The sequence below is a fragment of the Lichenostomus cassidix genome, chromosome 13, assembly GCF_008360975.1.
Source record: "Lichenostomus cassidix isolate B80296 chromosome 13, HeHo_3.0, whole genome shotgun sequence".
In the NCBI taxonomy this organism is placed as follows: domain Eukaryota; kingdom Metazoa; phylum Chordata; class Aves; order Passeriformes; family Meliphagidae; genus Lichenostomus; species Lichenostomus cassidix.
This window is the reverse complement of record NC_139494.1, coordinates 10,802,918-10,819,601: the sequence shown is the minus strand read 5'-3', so window position 1 is coordinate 10,819,601 and position 16,684 is coordinate 10,802,918. Positions and strand designations below refer to the sequence as shown.

The window sequence follows — 16,684 nt, the reverse complement described above, 5'->3', positions numbered from 1 at the left end:
TTTAAAATGTTTTGGCACATTTTATTGCTCTCAATGATTGAAGAATTAATGTTAGCAACAGTGACTCACCAGAAAGCTTTGTTAATTTTCAGTTTTAGTTCAGCACTGATTGAAATTTCAGTTTTAGTTCAGTAGAGTTTTAAAATATTTACTCTTAATTTGAGAATAAAGGTCTGAGCTGTTTTTATTTCCAGCTTTGCTCAAGTGTAGTTGTTGTTTACATGCTACAGCTTGAAATTCAATGTAAAGATCAGAGAGTGGAATAAAAAGGAATATAACATTTTCCCCCAGAGTTTTAATTACTGCTTTAAGTAAATACCTTACATATCTGCTAAAACTGGATGGGATTTGTAAGAAAAAAATGTCAGGGGAGTGTATAGTGTTTACTGTCCATTAAGCACTTGTATTTAAAATGATAACAAGGTCTGTGTCTTCTTTTTAGGGAAAATAGTATATTGCTTGATGGCAATGATAGAATATCTTCAGAGGTGTTTCTGGTAAGAGTGATTTCATTTATATACAGATACACAGCATCTTATATGAAATACAAATATGAAGTTATGCAATAAAGTTAGCTTTTAACATCTTATGGTGGTTGGCCTGCTGCAAGACCTGTAAAACCTCTGTTAGAGATTTCATCATGTCATTTGATGGAAACTTAGGGCAGCACAGCACATTTATACTTATGCATCTCGTATGAGAAATGTTTTGTAATGTCAATAATTGACTGCTTTTGGGGTGGGTGTGTGTATTTGTAATTCCCTGAGTTTGGAAAGATTTTTTTCCTTAAAATTTCTAGATGTGGTGGAACTGATTAGGTACCTGATTTCCAGTTGCTAAGTAATGATAAAACTGTGCCATTATTTAAATTCAGGATTCAAGTAGCAAGACTTGTGATCTTAATGCAAACACTGATTCGGAGGTGCTGGGGGATGGCAGCGTTAATGTTCCTGAGGAAGCTCCGGGTGTCCAAGTACCACGTCTGGATCTGAAGAATGTATCTGAGGGTGACAAATGGGAAGGTAATTTTCACTCTTTAGCTCACAATATAGTTGGGGAGGAGTAATGAATAAAACAATTTACAAAGTAGAAGCATCAGACAACAATATGTTCCTGTGCATGTGGTAAGATCGACCAAGTCATGACATAGGTCTCATTGTGTTTCAGAACCATCTGCAGCTCAATTAAGGACCCTTAAAAAATATTAAAAAAAAGTAGTTCAGGTTTCATTCTAGGTGGCTTGTTTTGTTTTGGTTTTTAATGCTTTTAAAATCCCATGACCCTGAGTCTTTCATCACAGTCGTTAAAAACACTTTGTCTAATATATCATTTAGTTAAAATTTACATAGTGTCTTGTTTGTCTTTGTTTTATTAAATGTAAACTACTGAAGTTCTAATGCTAGATGAGTTAGTTGAATTTGACTTAAAATCACTAACCTGACAAACACAGCAGTTTGTATTTCAATTTTTCTGAAAAATCTATTGGTTGTTTTGGTTTTCATGTCATTGGACAATTTGAAGCAGCTCTAAATTTTCACATAAAGGCTAAAGTTGCTGATGGATATTATTTCTGTGCCCCTTCCTCCTCCATGGTTTGCATTTTAGGAAAAGTACTTGTAACAGTTTTCTCTCAGACAGTACTCCTTATGTTTGTGGCCTTATTCTTCACTGCCTTCCAGGCTTAGCAGTCCCCTGAGCTTGTGACTTGATTGATCTGATCTTTATTGCTCTAATGTCTGATAATAACTGTTCAGACTTTTGTTTTACTTAAAGCAACCATAAGCCCTTTGTAGCCAGAGCAAAACACTCTTTTCAGTATCTTCTTTTCAAAATACTTCTCTTTTTATGTCTTCCTTATATCGTGTTTCATCCAATATTGATATTTGGAGTCATCACACCTTGAAAAATGCAAGTGATCTAAGCTGCTGAACTCCTGTGAGCTGTCACTGACAGTGCAATGGCCACAGGCTGCTCGTTTCTGGTTTTGAAAACTTGCAATACAACTTGATCGATGTTGTGCAGGTGAACTGTGCAGGGACAAGGTTTTAACTTTCAGCATGCTGTTCCAGTGACAGCTGCTCCTTGAGATGCCTTTAAGTGTCACAGGGAAACGTTAGCAAGACACTGGTAACAAGGAATCACTGTACTTAATGTCTGATTGCAGTGTTCGAAATAGTAAAATGAGGGAAGTAACCCTGGAATGTGTGTGATGTCACAGTGCAGCTTAGAGCTGTCCCATGTCAGCACATACAGCTTTGTCCTGAAGCTCAAGTGGTGAGAGCTGTTGATTTGTCACTGGTGTCGACTGTATTGAAAATTAATTGCCTTCGTGAGTCCACATTTCCCTTTTAACCCTTTTGCAACTAATGAGGTTTGCACCTTGTGATTGACTTCATTTTTTGACTTCATTCAATATTGGCTGGTTGGTGGTCTTGAGCCCTGGCAAACTGCACAGAGTATGTCATGGCACCGGGCAGTCAAATTGCAGGCATCCAAAGACACTGAGTCCAGATTTTCGTTCTTGTTGCCCAGGTTAGGAACAGTGTAAAGCTAAAAAAACTATTAAAAATCCTGCTTATGTTCTCAGTGTTTTATTTACTTTAATTGCTTACTTACACATTACATTTTGTTGCATCCTCTTTGTGTTAAGATGACTTCAGATGTATTTTCAGAAGGTTTGTGGCATCCATTTTCATCATTTCCTTAAATCTGCTCATGAAATTGCTTTGGTTTTACTTCTCCAAATAGCTTTATGACCCTTGTTTTTAAAATAAAGCAACATACCTGTTTATAAATTTATATTATAACTTCTTGGTATTAAATCATGATCTTTGCAAGAGGTGTTATTTCATTGTGAAGTATCTGAATGTTGACTATTCTTCAGTCCTGTTTAGGTTGGTTATTAGGAGCTCAGCCTTCCAAGGCACTGCAAGTCCTTGTGGCATTCCATTGAAGTAGAGTGACTTTGTTAAGAAATCTGTACTAGTCCAAATTCTGTTACAAGATTTGAGTTATTAAAGCCAATCCAATAGAAAACTCAAAGGCATGTATACAACAGGGTTCTTGAAAATCAACATCAAATGCTTGCTGGTCCAAAGCAAAAATGCAGAATGGTTGATTTATACCTCTGAGTATTTTTTCTGCATTTGCCGTGCTTTTTGGAAATCACCACCATCTCTATTATTTGCAAGCTCTGAGCAAAACCGTTAGAGCTTGCTTTCTGTTCATGTGAGGTTGCATGAATCTCTTATTACACTGCAATAAGTCTTTACTATTCCTGTATCAGTTCTTTGTAAACCTTTCCAGTAAAAAGTTCAAATTGGCTGAGGACTGAGCATCCTTATCTGCCATGGGAATTGCTTGGAAGCTGAGAGTGCTCAGGGCCTGGTCCAAAAGATGGGATGTTTTTCCCTGGTACTGTATCTTCCTGCTTTACATGTTATGTATAGTTTGTTCTGACTGTGCTGTGTGTTCACTTTAGTATTTTTGCCATTCTTTTTCATTTTATTAGCGCCATGCCCTATCACTTTCCCCCTCATTGATTTCAAAACAATGCATCTGCAGAGAGAAGGGGAGGGTAAGTATGGTTCGCCATACATTCAGTTATCTGCCTTTTGATAGTTGATGGTTTGCTTTCTAACTAACCCTTCACCTGCTGTCCCTTATATCTTGGGAATATTCTGATCTGCAGTTTTTTTGTTGATTCAAAAAGGTCCCCTTGTATCTTGTACTGTGCAAACAGGCAAGATCACAGCTGAAAAACAACAAACAAATTCCCAGTAATACTTAGAAAAACGTGCAGTGGAAAGCAGGTACAAGGGTTATTTTTTTTTAAAGATTACTTTGTGGGTTTTATTGTTGTTCTGCACACTTTGAACCCAGTTTTCAAATTTCTGCTTTGAACTAGGAAAACCAGGCAACTCTGAAAGGAAAAGGGGGGTGGGATTTTAAATTAAAGTACTTGGAAGGCTATGCCAGGATTTTGTTAGACTGCAAGAAAATCATGTCAAACAATTATAAGAGATGTTAGCAAGGAGCTTTTCATAGGGATTTGAAAGGATTGTTTTGGAATCTCCTTAAAAAATCACCTTCCACAAATTAAGAAATCTCTTTTTCTCAGTGGTGTCAAGATAGATTTCATCATAAAACCCAAAAACACTCCTTGAAAAAGACTTAAGCAAATGGGCATTGTACCTAAAAGAGTGCTGTCAGACTTACCTTCTTCAAAACTAAGAGGACAACCTTTCAAAGTATATGTGTACAGTATGAAAACTAATTTCCTCATCAAAATACTTCAATGGACAATAAATGTATTCTTCTTATTTTTTATTTCTGATACATAAATAAGGCTCTTTTACACTGTTGAACTGCTCAGAAATGCATACTCCCAAGATACACTTTGAAAAAGGGATCCTAGTGTGCATACTTCATTTCAGTACCTTTTTCTTTCAGTTATATGACAGAATTTGTAGCTTTCTGATCTATTTCACTATTTTTATTCACTTTGTGTATGACACCACATCCTCTAGAGCATACAAGACTAAGCATTGGGTATGCATTTTTGTTTCCTTTTGACTCTTGTTTATAGTGCTGTTAACAGAAAAGTACCATTTTCTGTCCTTTTTTTATCTTCTAGATCCATTTCCTGCTTTCAAATCTTGGCAGGAGGACAGTGAATCTGGAGAAGCTCAGCTTTCCCCACAGGCTGGGAGGATGACTAATCATCCATTGGAAGAGGACTGTCATCCCATCTTGTCACATCGGAGTTTGGATTTTGGGCAAAGCCAGCGTTTCTTACATGATCCAGAAACGTTAGATTCTTCATCCAAAGCACTTTCTTTTGTTAGGTGTGTATTTTAATGCAATCTGGTGGGTTTGAGGGCAGGAAATGTCACTGCCAGGATGAAAATACAGCTGTTTAAGATCCCTGCAGGTTTTCATGATCTGAATGAATTGAAGACCAAGGTCAAATGTAGCATTTATGTGGCCATTTGGCTGTTCTGCCTGCCCAGGAACTGCTGTAATGAGGCAGAGCGGAGGTTCAGCTGGGCTGGTATTGTGTCTTTCCAAGTGGTCACTGGCAGATGCTGAGGGAAAGAGGATAAAAATAGGACAAGCTTGCAGAGCTTTCCCTGGCATTTAGTCAGGGCTTCAGCCAACCTGCTGCAATGGCACTTCCTGGGCTGAAGGTAGTATTTATAGCCTTTGTTTACCAGGCTATACTGGATTCTGCTCTGTGATTTTATATCAGCTCTGGCTTTATTTTCTTCTTTTTTATTTTAACCAAGTTTATTAAAGTAGAGTTGTCGCTAAGCAAGCTGCAGGTTATTTGTATGAACTGGGGAGTGTGACCCTTCAAAACTGTAGATAACCCATGATCTATACTGTCTGTTACTGGGAAAGGGAAGTTGAGAAGAATTTTCATGCTTGTTAGGGAAGAAGTAATCTCTTAAAAATGAGAAAACCTGAAACAGGAGATCAGAACAAGTTCAGAGTTTCTAGTTGTCTGTCTGACAGACAAAATTGATGCAAAAGGATACTTGTCCAAGTTTTCTCCAATTAGCCACAGAAGATGTTAACAAATACTGATAAAATGATGTAGAAGACTGACCTGCAGAAAAGTGCTGACCTGAAGAGCTGTTCTTCTCATTCTGAAACTAATAAGGATCTACTCTAGTAGATTATTAGATTAGTATTGCTAATATCTTGAACTACATAGATGTCACTGGCCATGTTGAGGGATGTTTCAGGCACCTTGTATAATAGGTGTTCTGGAAAATTTTCATGTCAGTCTTGAAATAAAAATGCTTTGCAAAAGCAGCAAATGTCAAGGAGCTGTGTGAAAGGTGATATAAAACCAGAAGCACATACTCTAAAAGTCTATTAAAATTTAAGAAATTTATTAGTAAGACTAACAAATTATGTGGGTATTTTTTAGGTAACTGTCTAATAACTTGCCTGAGACAGTTAAGTGAAGCTATTTAATTACCAAGGATTGTTCAGGGGTATTTTCTAGCCTGGGCTTTATTCTGTGCCCAGTACTTGAAGAACTACCAAGTATACAGTAATTTGGGTAAATACCCCAGGCACCAGAAAGTTGGCAATCAATGGTACATTGCACTTGAATTTCAAATACTGTTTTCATGTTACGGGTTTTACTTGACACTAGGGAGGAAGAAATAATAACACATCTTGAAGGCAGCAACTCAAAGCAGTTTGAGTAAATAGCTCTGAAAACTTGAAAAGAATGGATTATGAACTGGAGAAAAAAATGAAATTATTCATCTGTTACTTAAATATACAAATTGTTTGCACTCATTTAATTATCTAAATGACATTTGAAAATGTTTTTATACAGAACACGAAGAGCATCCTTTAGCTCAAAAGATGACAAAAGGGAAGACAAGACACCTTATCAGCTTGTCAAGAAATTACAGAAAAAAATAAAGCAATTTGAGGAACAGTTTGAAAAAGAGAAAAACAGTAAGGTAGGTTAGCATTTCTGTCTTTATTGAGGATAAAGGACTGCATGGGAGGGCTAAGTGACTCCTGTAGTTCATCACTGAATAACTGTGTGTTCACAAATGAGAAGAGTTTTGTTACATGCTGCTGTCTGCAAAAGTGAGCTGAGCAACAGCAATATTAGAGAATGTGCCAGAATGCCAGAGCCAAAGGAGAGCAGAGTGACAGTTCTGCTGAGAGACTGAGGGCATTTCAGATGAGGTGTGTGGAAAAGCAGAAGTGTCTGGTTCAACTGCTGAAGTTGTTTCAGTTTTATTTTCACAACTGTTGCCCTTATGTTGGCACTGAGATCTGACCTGATACTGAGTGGCATCCATGTAACTGTTCACATTCACTGTCACAAATATTACCAAATCTTGAAAGAAGTAATTATAAACAAGATTTAGTGAGTTTGTTTTAATATGTAGTTTGTTTGTATTTTTTTCAGCCTTCCTATAGTGATATTGCAGCCAATCCAAAAGTTTTAAAATGGATGACTGAACTTACCAAATTGAGAAAGCAAATAAAAGGTAAGGGATTGCTACAGTTTCTGGTTTTCTACAAACACAAATTATCTACATGACTGAAATGGCTAAGTCATTCAGTAAAATTCCACAGGACACTAAAAATGTTTCATTTTTACATTCTGCACTATTTGAAAATCAAATTATTCTTACGGCTTTTGTTCTTTAGGAGAGAAATTTTGCCCAAGCAAATTGCTATGTTCCTGTATTTGCAGTTAAACAAACCAAGAGTGTTATTTCTTTTAAACCTTTGAATTGAAAAACTTTTCTCATTTCAGATGCAAAGCAGAGGAGCTCCGATGGAGATTTCATACCTCAACCACGTCCACGAAGTAACACTCTTCCAAAAAGCTTTGGTTCCTCTCTTGACCAAGAGGATGAAGAAAATGAAGATGAGATGCGGGTTGTGCAGAAAGAGAAGAAGCCCACCAAGGAGGCTACACTTGAACTCATTTTGAAAAGATTAAAGGAAAAACGAGTTGAGAGGTGTTTACCAGAAGATATAAAGGTAAGCATAAGGTTATGGATAGTTTCTTTCTAAGAGAATAAGGTGGGGAGATAGTGCTCTATCAGACACTTGAGTTTATCAACACAACGATGCCTCTGGCTAGCAGCTCTTTGCCAGGCCATCATATTTCAGACTCTGTGGGGAAATTACCAAGATGAAACATATTTTACTTGCTCTTTATTAAAATATTTACAAATATGTGCTGACAATATTGAGCAGCTTTCAATGGAAGAAGGTGGTTTGTGTGATATTGACTAAGATAACTTTGGCTTAGGCATGTGTACAGCTGGTAAAAATGACTTGTCTTTGATTAAATGCTAATTATTCCTAATAGAAAATGACAAAGGACCATTTGGTAGAAGAGAAAACATCTCTCCAGAAGAGCCTCCTGTATTATGAAAGCCAACATGGACGGCCGGTAATGCTTGGCTTTATTTCAAACTGTGTCTTTGTGTGCATAGACAGCACTAACTCTCATGCAATATTGAGAGCAGAATTTAATGCTGGTGTGTGGGGGGTTCTTCTTTTTCCTTCTCCAAAACACAAAAGTATCTATTGGCCTCCATGTTGCCATCTGAGGAACTTGCTGCATTGACTTCTAAAAAAAGAAAAAAGTATGTATTAATAGCCCCTCTTTTCAGAAATCAGCAGGTTATTGGAGTGTGCAAAGTGATTGGTGTCATTTGGTGCCTTATATGTCTGTGAGGCAAAGAGAAAATAAATAAGATTATTGGATTTCCTGGGAAAAGACGGGAAATGTTACTCTGGATTTCACAGAAGCAGAAATGAAAAGACAGTTCCTGCCCCCTCTTACAGTTTCATCTTTTTCTTTTTTCCTTGTCATTTCCGTAGAACCATTGTCATTGCCAGGCACACATCTTTTCCCCTAGTTCTTGATCCCTTTTTTGCCTCTTTTCCATAGATCTTTAAAGACAGAGGGTTTTCCTCTGCTGGAGCTCCCCTAATTTTTAGGAAGTGTTTGAATCTTTTTCCTGAAAAATACAAGGTGTTAAAGTGAGAGAGAATGAAAAAGCATCCACTTACTCCCTTTTATCTACATAAATCCCATTTCATACGCACAATTTAAGCTAGTTTTATATTCCTAGTTGGAATGTTCATGGCCTGGCAGGAGAAGCACACGGCTTTGTGTTTGCTTGTCTGTGATTGAGTGACCGGTATAATTAATTCTGTGGTTTCTCTGCCTTTAGGTTACTAGAGAAGAAAGACATATTGTGAAGCCACTTTATGACAGATACAGACTTGTAAAACAAATGTTAACTAGAGCAAGCATTACTCCTATTCTTGTGAGTAAAACAAATGCTATTTCTATTTATTTTCCCACTTTTGAACTGCTAGGCTGCCTTTAGAAGAGCTAGTAACACTGTTCCATAAAACATCTTTCTTGTGGAAGATATAAGATGATGTTGTCATTGTACTTGAGGCATTTGATTGATTTACTGCTGAGAACAGAGCAGTTCCAAGCTGTCTGTGACCTTGATGGCTCTTGGGAATTAAATGGCTCTCTGTGGAAGTAAGTGAGCTGTGCTAACTTGCTGTAGCTGAGATGTTCCCAAGTCCCTGTGCTAGGTATGGATCCTCAGGACATACTGTACTTTAGTCCTCCCCAGAATAGTAACACCAGTTGCAGTCCAGGTTACTGTCAGCAGAGGCTTGAGTGACAGGACTGCCATCAGAACCATTTCATTCCTTCATGCTTCCCCAGAGAGAGACATGCTACCAGCACCTGCAGCATCTGTACAACATCTGTGCTTTTTCATTGTGTTTTCCCTTCATTTCCTTCTGAATTTTCTATCCTCTCTCTGTGGTCTTGTAAGAGATGAGGAAGAAAAGTTTTCATACTGTGCAAGAAAATGGATGTTACCTTGTTTATAGTACCTGTAAAACAGCTGGGAAATGACAGCCAGCTGGTTTTGTTCTGCATGAGCTGTAATCTAAACCTTGCATACTGACCCAGACTTGCAAAATACCTTGCTGACCCTTTCGGAAGGAAGGGACTGCATAGCTGACGTGAGATAATCTCTTTGCATACAGACAGTTCTTAGCAGACATAGGTAGCTGGGCTTACTCAGCAGGAACTTAATCTGCTGTTTACATTGTCACTGACAGTTCTTAGCTCTCCCCTCTAAGCTGAAGTACATTGAGATAAAGGGACCAGGACAAGATTCTGCCTTTCTTGCACGTAAATTCTTTTTTGGTGGCTGCTTTTAAAGAAAAACATTATTTGCGTCACAGTCATATTTCAGTTCAAGGGCTTTTCTATCAGAATCCCTTTTTGAACTCCATAAATACAGGTTGCTCTTGGGCACCAATGTGTTTCTCTATGACTGGTGAGTGACAGCTTTTTGGTAGTGCCCTTGACTGGTTGAGATTTCTCATCTCTCCCCTCAAAAATCTGACTCTTCAGCTGAGATGGGTTTTACATTCTGGGCAGCCTTATGACTATAGCATATTCATTCTATTTTTTTGGCTGTGAAATAAAGGGATGGGTGATAGCCCACCAGAAGGATTCAGAAGAGATCTCAGCAACACATTTCCTAATCTGTGCTGTAGGCAACACCTGTAAAATGTTTTTCATAGGGCTTTGCTTTTGAAACCTCCGAGATGTGAGGAGCTCTCCCTTACTACTAAGGGTTGTTCAGTGGTAGCTAGGTAGGCTATATTCAGTGCCAGGTATTTTAAGAATGGACTTTTTGGTTTATATAACAAATGGTTTCTGTGAGATACCTCTTACTGTATGCTGGTACACTAATGACATGCACTGAAGCCTGTATGGAAACATCCAAAGAAGCAGGAAACTATTTACTTTTCACAGATCATTGTCTGTGTGGCTTTTGTGTTTCACCTTTCTCCTGTCCAGCAACCATCTGTTGGAATTGCTTCTGCTGTCTGGGGATAAGGGATGAGCAGGACATTATGGCATGTGTGAAACAGGCACCTGGACAACACAGGGACACCTGCTTTAGGCTGCAGTTCAAAGGATTTGATTCTGAGGTGGCAGCAGATAGCTCTGATTTCACACTCCCAGCTGTGGAGCTTCAGAATGGTCTGGAAAAAGAATCTGGCAGGATTATTCCCAATGGGTGCCTGGCAGGAGATAGCCAGCTCTGGCCTCTGTAACTGTGGTTTGGTTTGGGAGAAACAAGAGTAAATATGAAATTCAGAGTTGTAATTGCACTTTATGAATCTTCTACAAGCCATGGAGAGAGCAAATGCTCTTTATTTCAAGACTGAAAAGGAGTATTTTTAAATAAATTATAATCTACAACATTTACTTCTATGTCAAGGATATCTTGGGCATCTGAGCTTTTTGTGTTATATGGTTATTTTATTTGTGCTTTGGAAGTATGTTTGCAGTGTTTTATTCATCTGAAAGACGAAATACTGGGTGACTTCAACAGAATTCTGACTTCAAACAGCACTTGATGTCTTAATGTACATTTTAAAACAAACTTCTATTCTTGCAGGGATCACCATCAACCAAGAGGCGGGGGCAGATGTTACAGCCCATTATTGAAGGTGAAACTGCCCATTTTTTTGAAGAAATTAAGGTATGTACAGTGTATTAAAAAAAAATACTTCCCAGCACTTGTAATAGGGAAATGAAATACTTCATATTTGTTTTGAATTTCTGTTTTCACTTTCAGGAAGAAGAGGAAGAAAGTGATGGTTTGTCTGCAGACCTGAATGAGATCTTAAAAACTGCTGCCCAAACCCAGCCCGTTCTAAGCCCAGTTGAAAACTCCGAGTCTGATATTGAAGATGGTCAAGAGAAACTCACCCGGGACCTGAGGCTCTCCAGCACCCGAGCTGCTTCTATGTATGAACAATTATGTGGATAATTTAATGATAGTAGTTGTAATTATTGTTCTTAGAATCATGATACTAAATCTATGATGTTGGGTGAAAGGGAGTGACATGTTCAGCAGTTCTCAGGAAATACTTAGATTGAGTGAGTGTTCTTTGCTCTGACATGCCTAAGATCTTTTTGTACTCAGTGAATTATTTAGTATCTTCTAAACATTCTTCAGCCTTACTTGAGCTGTGTAGACTGCAGAAAATTTATACCCCTTTATTAACTGCTAGTTTGTTCTCAATATTTCACTTTCAAATAGACAGCGTGTTCCTTATGAGCCAGACAAATAAATTATTAGTGCAGCTAGCTTAGCTGTTTCTGAGGAATTTAAATTCTACTGTATGGCCAACAGTATTTTTCTTTCGCTTGAAATTTTTAGGCCTGAATTATTGGAGCAACTGTGGAAAGCCAGAGCTGAGAAAAGGAAGCTACGCAAGACATTACGAGAATTTGAAGAGGAGTTTTATCAGCAGAATGGAAGGTTTGTTTAGCAAAAACCAGATGCTGGGCTGCAGCCTCATTATGCAGCCAAGTATATTTTCTAGCTTTGAATGTTGTCAGCTGGAATTTGATCTGTTTTGATCTGCTGTGAATAATCTCCTGAGGGAGATAACTTCGTGTATTTTTAATAGTTCCATTAAAAAATAGCATTTAAAAATACGTTCTGAAATGTATGATTTTTTTATGTAAAAAGCCCCATATTATCCCTGTTCTGTAACATAGGGAAGGGAAATTTGCCCATTTGCCGCTTGTTACAGTAGGTCTGTTCTGGCAGTGGATATTTGCTTTACCAATGAAGGGTTTTATAATTTTTATTCTTCTCTATATTGTTTAGTTCTTTTAGGCTTCTTATTTGAATTTGTGTTGTCATTAATTGGATTGAATTGCCTGTTGTATGAGGTATCTTACCTCATGAACAAAACCGACAACACTCAGAAGTGTTTTCTGTAATGTGTTCACAGGATCTGAAATAAAACCCTTCATACCCTGTTAGTTAAATTCCCAGGAGAACCTAGGGAAATTATTGCTACACAATGCTGCAGCAGTTGTGCTGAAAAAATGCTGCTGGGTTTTCAATTCAGGTTTTCAGGTGATGGCAATTTTAACTACAGTGAACTAAAATATAATGTCGTATCTGTTATTGGTGAACAAGCTGCCAATAATGTTTTCATCTGCCCTAAAATAACTGCCTGTAGCTGTTTTTGTGTTTGGCTTGCTGCAGGATGGAGGATTTAATTGAAATTTTCATGTTCCTCTTTTTACAGGAACGTGCAGAAAGAAGATCGGGTCCCAATGCTGGATGAGTACAGGGAGTACAAGAAAATCAAAGCCAAACTGAGGCTGTTGGAAGTCCTTATCAGTAAACAAGATTCTTCAAAATCAATTTAAATTATATTCCTCCAACCTGTTGAGTAACATGCTGTTTCCATATACTACCCCTGTACTTATTGGGTGCTTGTGTTCATGTGTCATGCACTGTTGAAAGAATCCAGTTTGTGCACTTTACTGTGGTGCCACTAGGACATGTTTGAAGGGTAAGTAGGTCCTCTCTAGAGAGCAAATAAGGTTTCTGAGTTTGAGACTGCTCTATCCAACTTTAGCAAACACAGTTTCCATCAAGGTTTTGTATTCCAGATGCATCCATCCTGTTCCAAAACAACCATAGCTTTTTTTTTCTTTAGCATTCAAGAACCTTGAGACTTTTGTTATTACCAGCCTTTTGCATTGTTGAAGAAATTAATACCATAATGCTGCACCGAACTACTCCTCTTGCCTATTTTTTTATTATGGGGAAAACAAATCAGCAAATTAAGGGTACAGCTCTTAATTCCTGGAACACTTAAACAGACTGTAATTCCTTTCCAAGGACTGCTGTGGAACAACTTTGATTTTTGGTATTCTAAATTGCAGCTATAGACAGTAATAATTAACGTCTATGGAGTTCGCTCATTAGTGGTCACGTTTCCTCCTTGATAAAGATGACAGTGGACAAACCAGAAAGTGACCTTTTCTTAGTGGCTTTTAAACCTTGGAAAACTGAAAAGTTCAATCACATGCTGCCTACAGGACTCATGTAATTGTTTTTCATTTGATCACTTTTTCGGTTGTTGTTTATCAGCCAGTGGTGACCTAGTGTTTGGGCTGAATTGGATACGGCATCTCCGCTTTCAGAAGATTTGAGGAGCACAGTGAACACTTTGGTGTTTGGGAAATCTGATGGCACTCAAACTTGTGTAGCTCCACAGAAAGGAGCTGGCTTAGGACAGTTAAAATCCCACTGTACCTGAAATGAGTATGGTGTCAAGGGCTAAAATCAGTGTAGTTAACATGCACCACAGGGAGAACCGTCGGTTTGGAGTGGAAAGATTACTGCTGTTTATCACGGTTTTGTTTTACAGTTGGAGAATAAAAATACATTATCTAACCCTTACGATGTAAGCAAAACAGTTTATGGGCCTTGCATGATTTAGCTTCAGAGTTGAAACTAAATAATGTTTTAAGTATTACATCTGCTGTGCTGAATGATGATTTAGGGACTAGCTTTGCTCTGCAGCAGCCATCCGCAGCTGTTTCTGATCTGGCAAAATCAAAATGTTAATTTCAGCTGGTGCTTTCTCAGTTTTTTTATTTTATTTCAGTGTATCAGTTTGATTGTGGCCATGTTTTGCATGCACCTACTCTCACTGCATGTTTTTATGACTGGCTAATGTCAACATAGCAATGATTCAGTCTGCGTTATGAAAGACCAAAAATGAACTTTCTCACAATGTAAGAAATGGCTCGCACATAACCTCAGAGACTTTGCTGTTCTGTCATGAAGCATATGAAATAGGTTGCAGATAGGATTTTTAGTGCTCAGATTTAATTTGTGTACTGTAGAATACTTCTCGGTTTGTTTTACTCTGCTTGTAGGCATGTAATTTTGGAATTCAGAGAAAAAAAAGCACTAAAACTATTGAGCACTGGTGGTATGCCTTTTTTCTTTCCTCTTTTTTTTTTTTTAACTGCAAAGTGATCTGGGACCTTAGAGAATTATGAGGTTAAACTAGTCTTGAGACCATTTACCAATTTTATTCAGTTCCATTGTGCAATGTACACTTCAGCTCCTTTTCTATCAGTCTATCAGCAGACACGGGTGTATCCAAACATTGAAACTAATGTGTACTGTATAGTGTTGTACATGAATGTTTGTGTTTTATATACCACATGCAAAATGTCAATATGCACTATTTAAATGTTTTAAATAATATATTCCTCCTTTATAATGCTTAAATCTATATGATTCCAATATTTTTATAAGTGAGTGAGTGATCAGACTGGTTCCAATTCAGAATTAACAGCTGCTTTGTGTTTGTTATGCAGTGTTTGGCTGTTTATTCAGTATAGTAGATAAGCATGGCAACAGTTATGCTGAGTGTGTTTTGTGCCATCCTTGTTGAGCAATAAATAAATGGTAGAACTAGGCATTTTGTGATATAACAGTTTTACTTTGGTAAAAGCAAAACCTATATATCTATATGGATATATAGATATGGAATATATATAACTAAACCAGATATAATTGCATTGCTATGTCTGGTGCTCATTGTATAGACTTTTATAATAAAAGTACCTTAACCTTTATTGTCTTATATCTTCGTTTCTCATCATGCTTTCTCCTCCACTGCCATCCCTTAAAAACAAGAGCTGAAAGTCCTTTGCTGCTGCTGTTTGTATCTCCAGGGTGTTGGTGAGGTGGGTCCAAGTTGCACAATCTGCCATGGTGGTGGCTCTGGTGCAGCTGCATCCCCTGAAGGACAGCCTGGATCATGGTGCTGGGTGGGCTTCAGTTCCTGCTGGGAGTGATGCAGGGGCAGACTGGGAGCAGCCTGGCTCCTTCTTGCCCCAGCAGCAGCAGTTTGGGAGTAGATGGGGCAGGGAGCTGATGGAGCCACTCCTGGAATAATTAATTCACTGCCAGTGAATGTACCCTTAGCTGAGCCCATGGTTTGTGTCTCTATATCCATGAGGATCTCTCGTCCCTGGAATCAGTGTCACAGCAGTTACTGCTGACTGTGGCCAGGAAACACTGCTCTTGCACACGCTGCTGTACACACCAGAGGATGCATTTCCTCTGAACCAAACAGACTTTATTTCATTGTGTGTTATTGTGAGTTCATAGGAAAAGTGATCAAGGTCTTTCAGGCTGACTTTTGTGTTACATTCTGTGAAAATCCACCTTTTTCCATCCTAAGGCATGGCAGGGTATGAAGAACTCCTGAAGGTGAAAACTCTGCTTGTGGATAAGTGGCAGTGCAGGTAAATGGGAGCAAGAAACCAGGACACTGAGGGAGCAAGTGAGGGAGAGGGGATGGAAGGCAGCCTTGGGCGTGTTCTTTGGGTTGGGATAGGATAACCATCCTTCTGATCACATGGCCTTTTTCTGAAAACGAGGGGAAAGAAATTCTTTGGACATTGACTAGAAGAATGAACAAGGTTCTTACATATCTGTTCTACAATCCCCTGTTTTTCCTTAATTACATTATTTATTCAATGAAGTTTGCTGTGATCAGGATGCGAATGAGAAAACAATATTCCCTCAATGGTTTAGTGGCAACTGCTGTAAATCCATGTGCATTGAATTAAGATTTTAATGAGGAAAATAACTGTGTTGAACACTTCGTCAAAATAGAGGAGAAACATGTTTTTGAGGGTGCAGAAAGCTCAGTGATCCTAGGGAAATCTTCACTGAAGAACCACATCTGAGCCAATGCAAATCAAAAGTGTTCCAAGTTTTACCTCTTCAAACAGATTAGCCTGAGCCATTGGGTCACTGCAGGGCACAAAGCTTGTAGGGAAAAGCCAGGCAGGGTGTGGAAAGGGTGTCCTGTGTCCCAGAGGTATGGGGTGAGGTTGAGGAGTGCCTGAAAGCTGTTTTGGGAAGTTGTGGAGGAGTAAGAGTGTCCAAAGGTTTTGAGGCTCTGTAGGAGAGGGCTGCCAGGAGGAGGAAAGGTTGGAGATGCCAAAGGTGCCACACACCTGCTTTCCTGCTGTCAGACCATTGAGCAATCAGGATAAACATCATCAGTGACATGTGTCTGGGGACAAGTGTCCTGGGGCACTGCCTGGCAACAAGATCCCTTTGGAGGGGAAGGGAAGAGGTGTTTCGTTTTTAACTGGTCCCTTTAGGACAGAGCAGAGGGCTTGGCTTGGCCAGGAGACCAAAGTGTACACAATCAGTGACCCCTGGAGGGCTACTGTGTACCTTCTGTTCCCTGACTGTGCTGTTGGGCTGGA

At 38.6% G+C, this 16,684-nt stretch overlaps 1 protein-coding gene across 8 annotated transcripts in view; it reads left to right on the top strand.

Moving 5' to 3' along the window:
* The window catches only part of FAM13B (family with sequence similarity 13 member B), a 44,605-nt gene extending 29,566 nt beyond the window's left edge, over positions 1–15,039 (top strand). For 5 of the 8 annotated variants that reach the window (XM_085073599.1, XM_085073597.1, XM_085073603.1 and 2 more), the window contains 13 exons: positions 443–497; positions 875–1,022; positions 3,512–3,577; positions 4,637–4,847; positions 6,359–6,488; positions 6,950–7,031; positions 7,304–7,533; positions 7,868–7,951; positions 8,742–8,837; positions 11,019–11,102; positions 11,199–11,371; positions 11,787–11,888; positions 12,673–15,039. In XM_085073599.1, coding sequence (XP_084929725.1) covers positions 443–497; positions 875–1,022; positions 3,512–3,577; positions 4,637–4,847; positions 6,359–6,488; positions 6,950–7,031; positions 7,304–7,533; positions 7,868–7,951; positions 8,742–8,837; positions 11,019–11,102; positions 11,199–11,371; positions 11,787–11,888; positions 12,673–12,796 — 1,585 coding nt within the window. In that variant the 3' untranslated portion in view covers positions 12,797–15,039. The remainder of the gene's footprint in view (positions 1–442; positions 498–874; positions 1,023–3,511; positions 3,578–4,636; positions 4,848–6,358; positions 6,489–6,949; positions 7,032–7,303; positions 7,534–7,867; positions 7,952–8,741; positions 8,838–11,018; positions 11,103–11,198; positions 11,372–11,786; positions 11,889–12,672) is intronic. The other 3 variants (XM_085073601.1, XM_085073604.1, XM_085073602.1) reach the window with 2 other exon arrangements.
* The last annotated feature ends 1,645 nt before the right edge of the window (positions 15,040–16,684 follow it).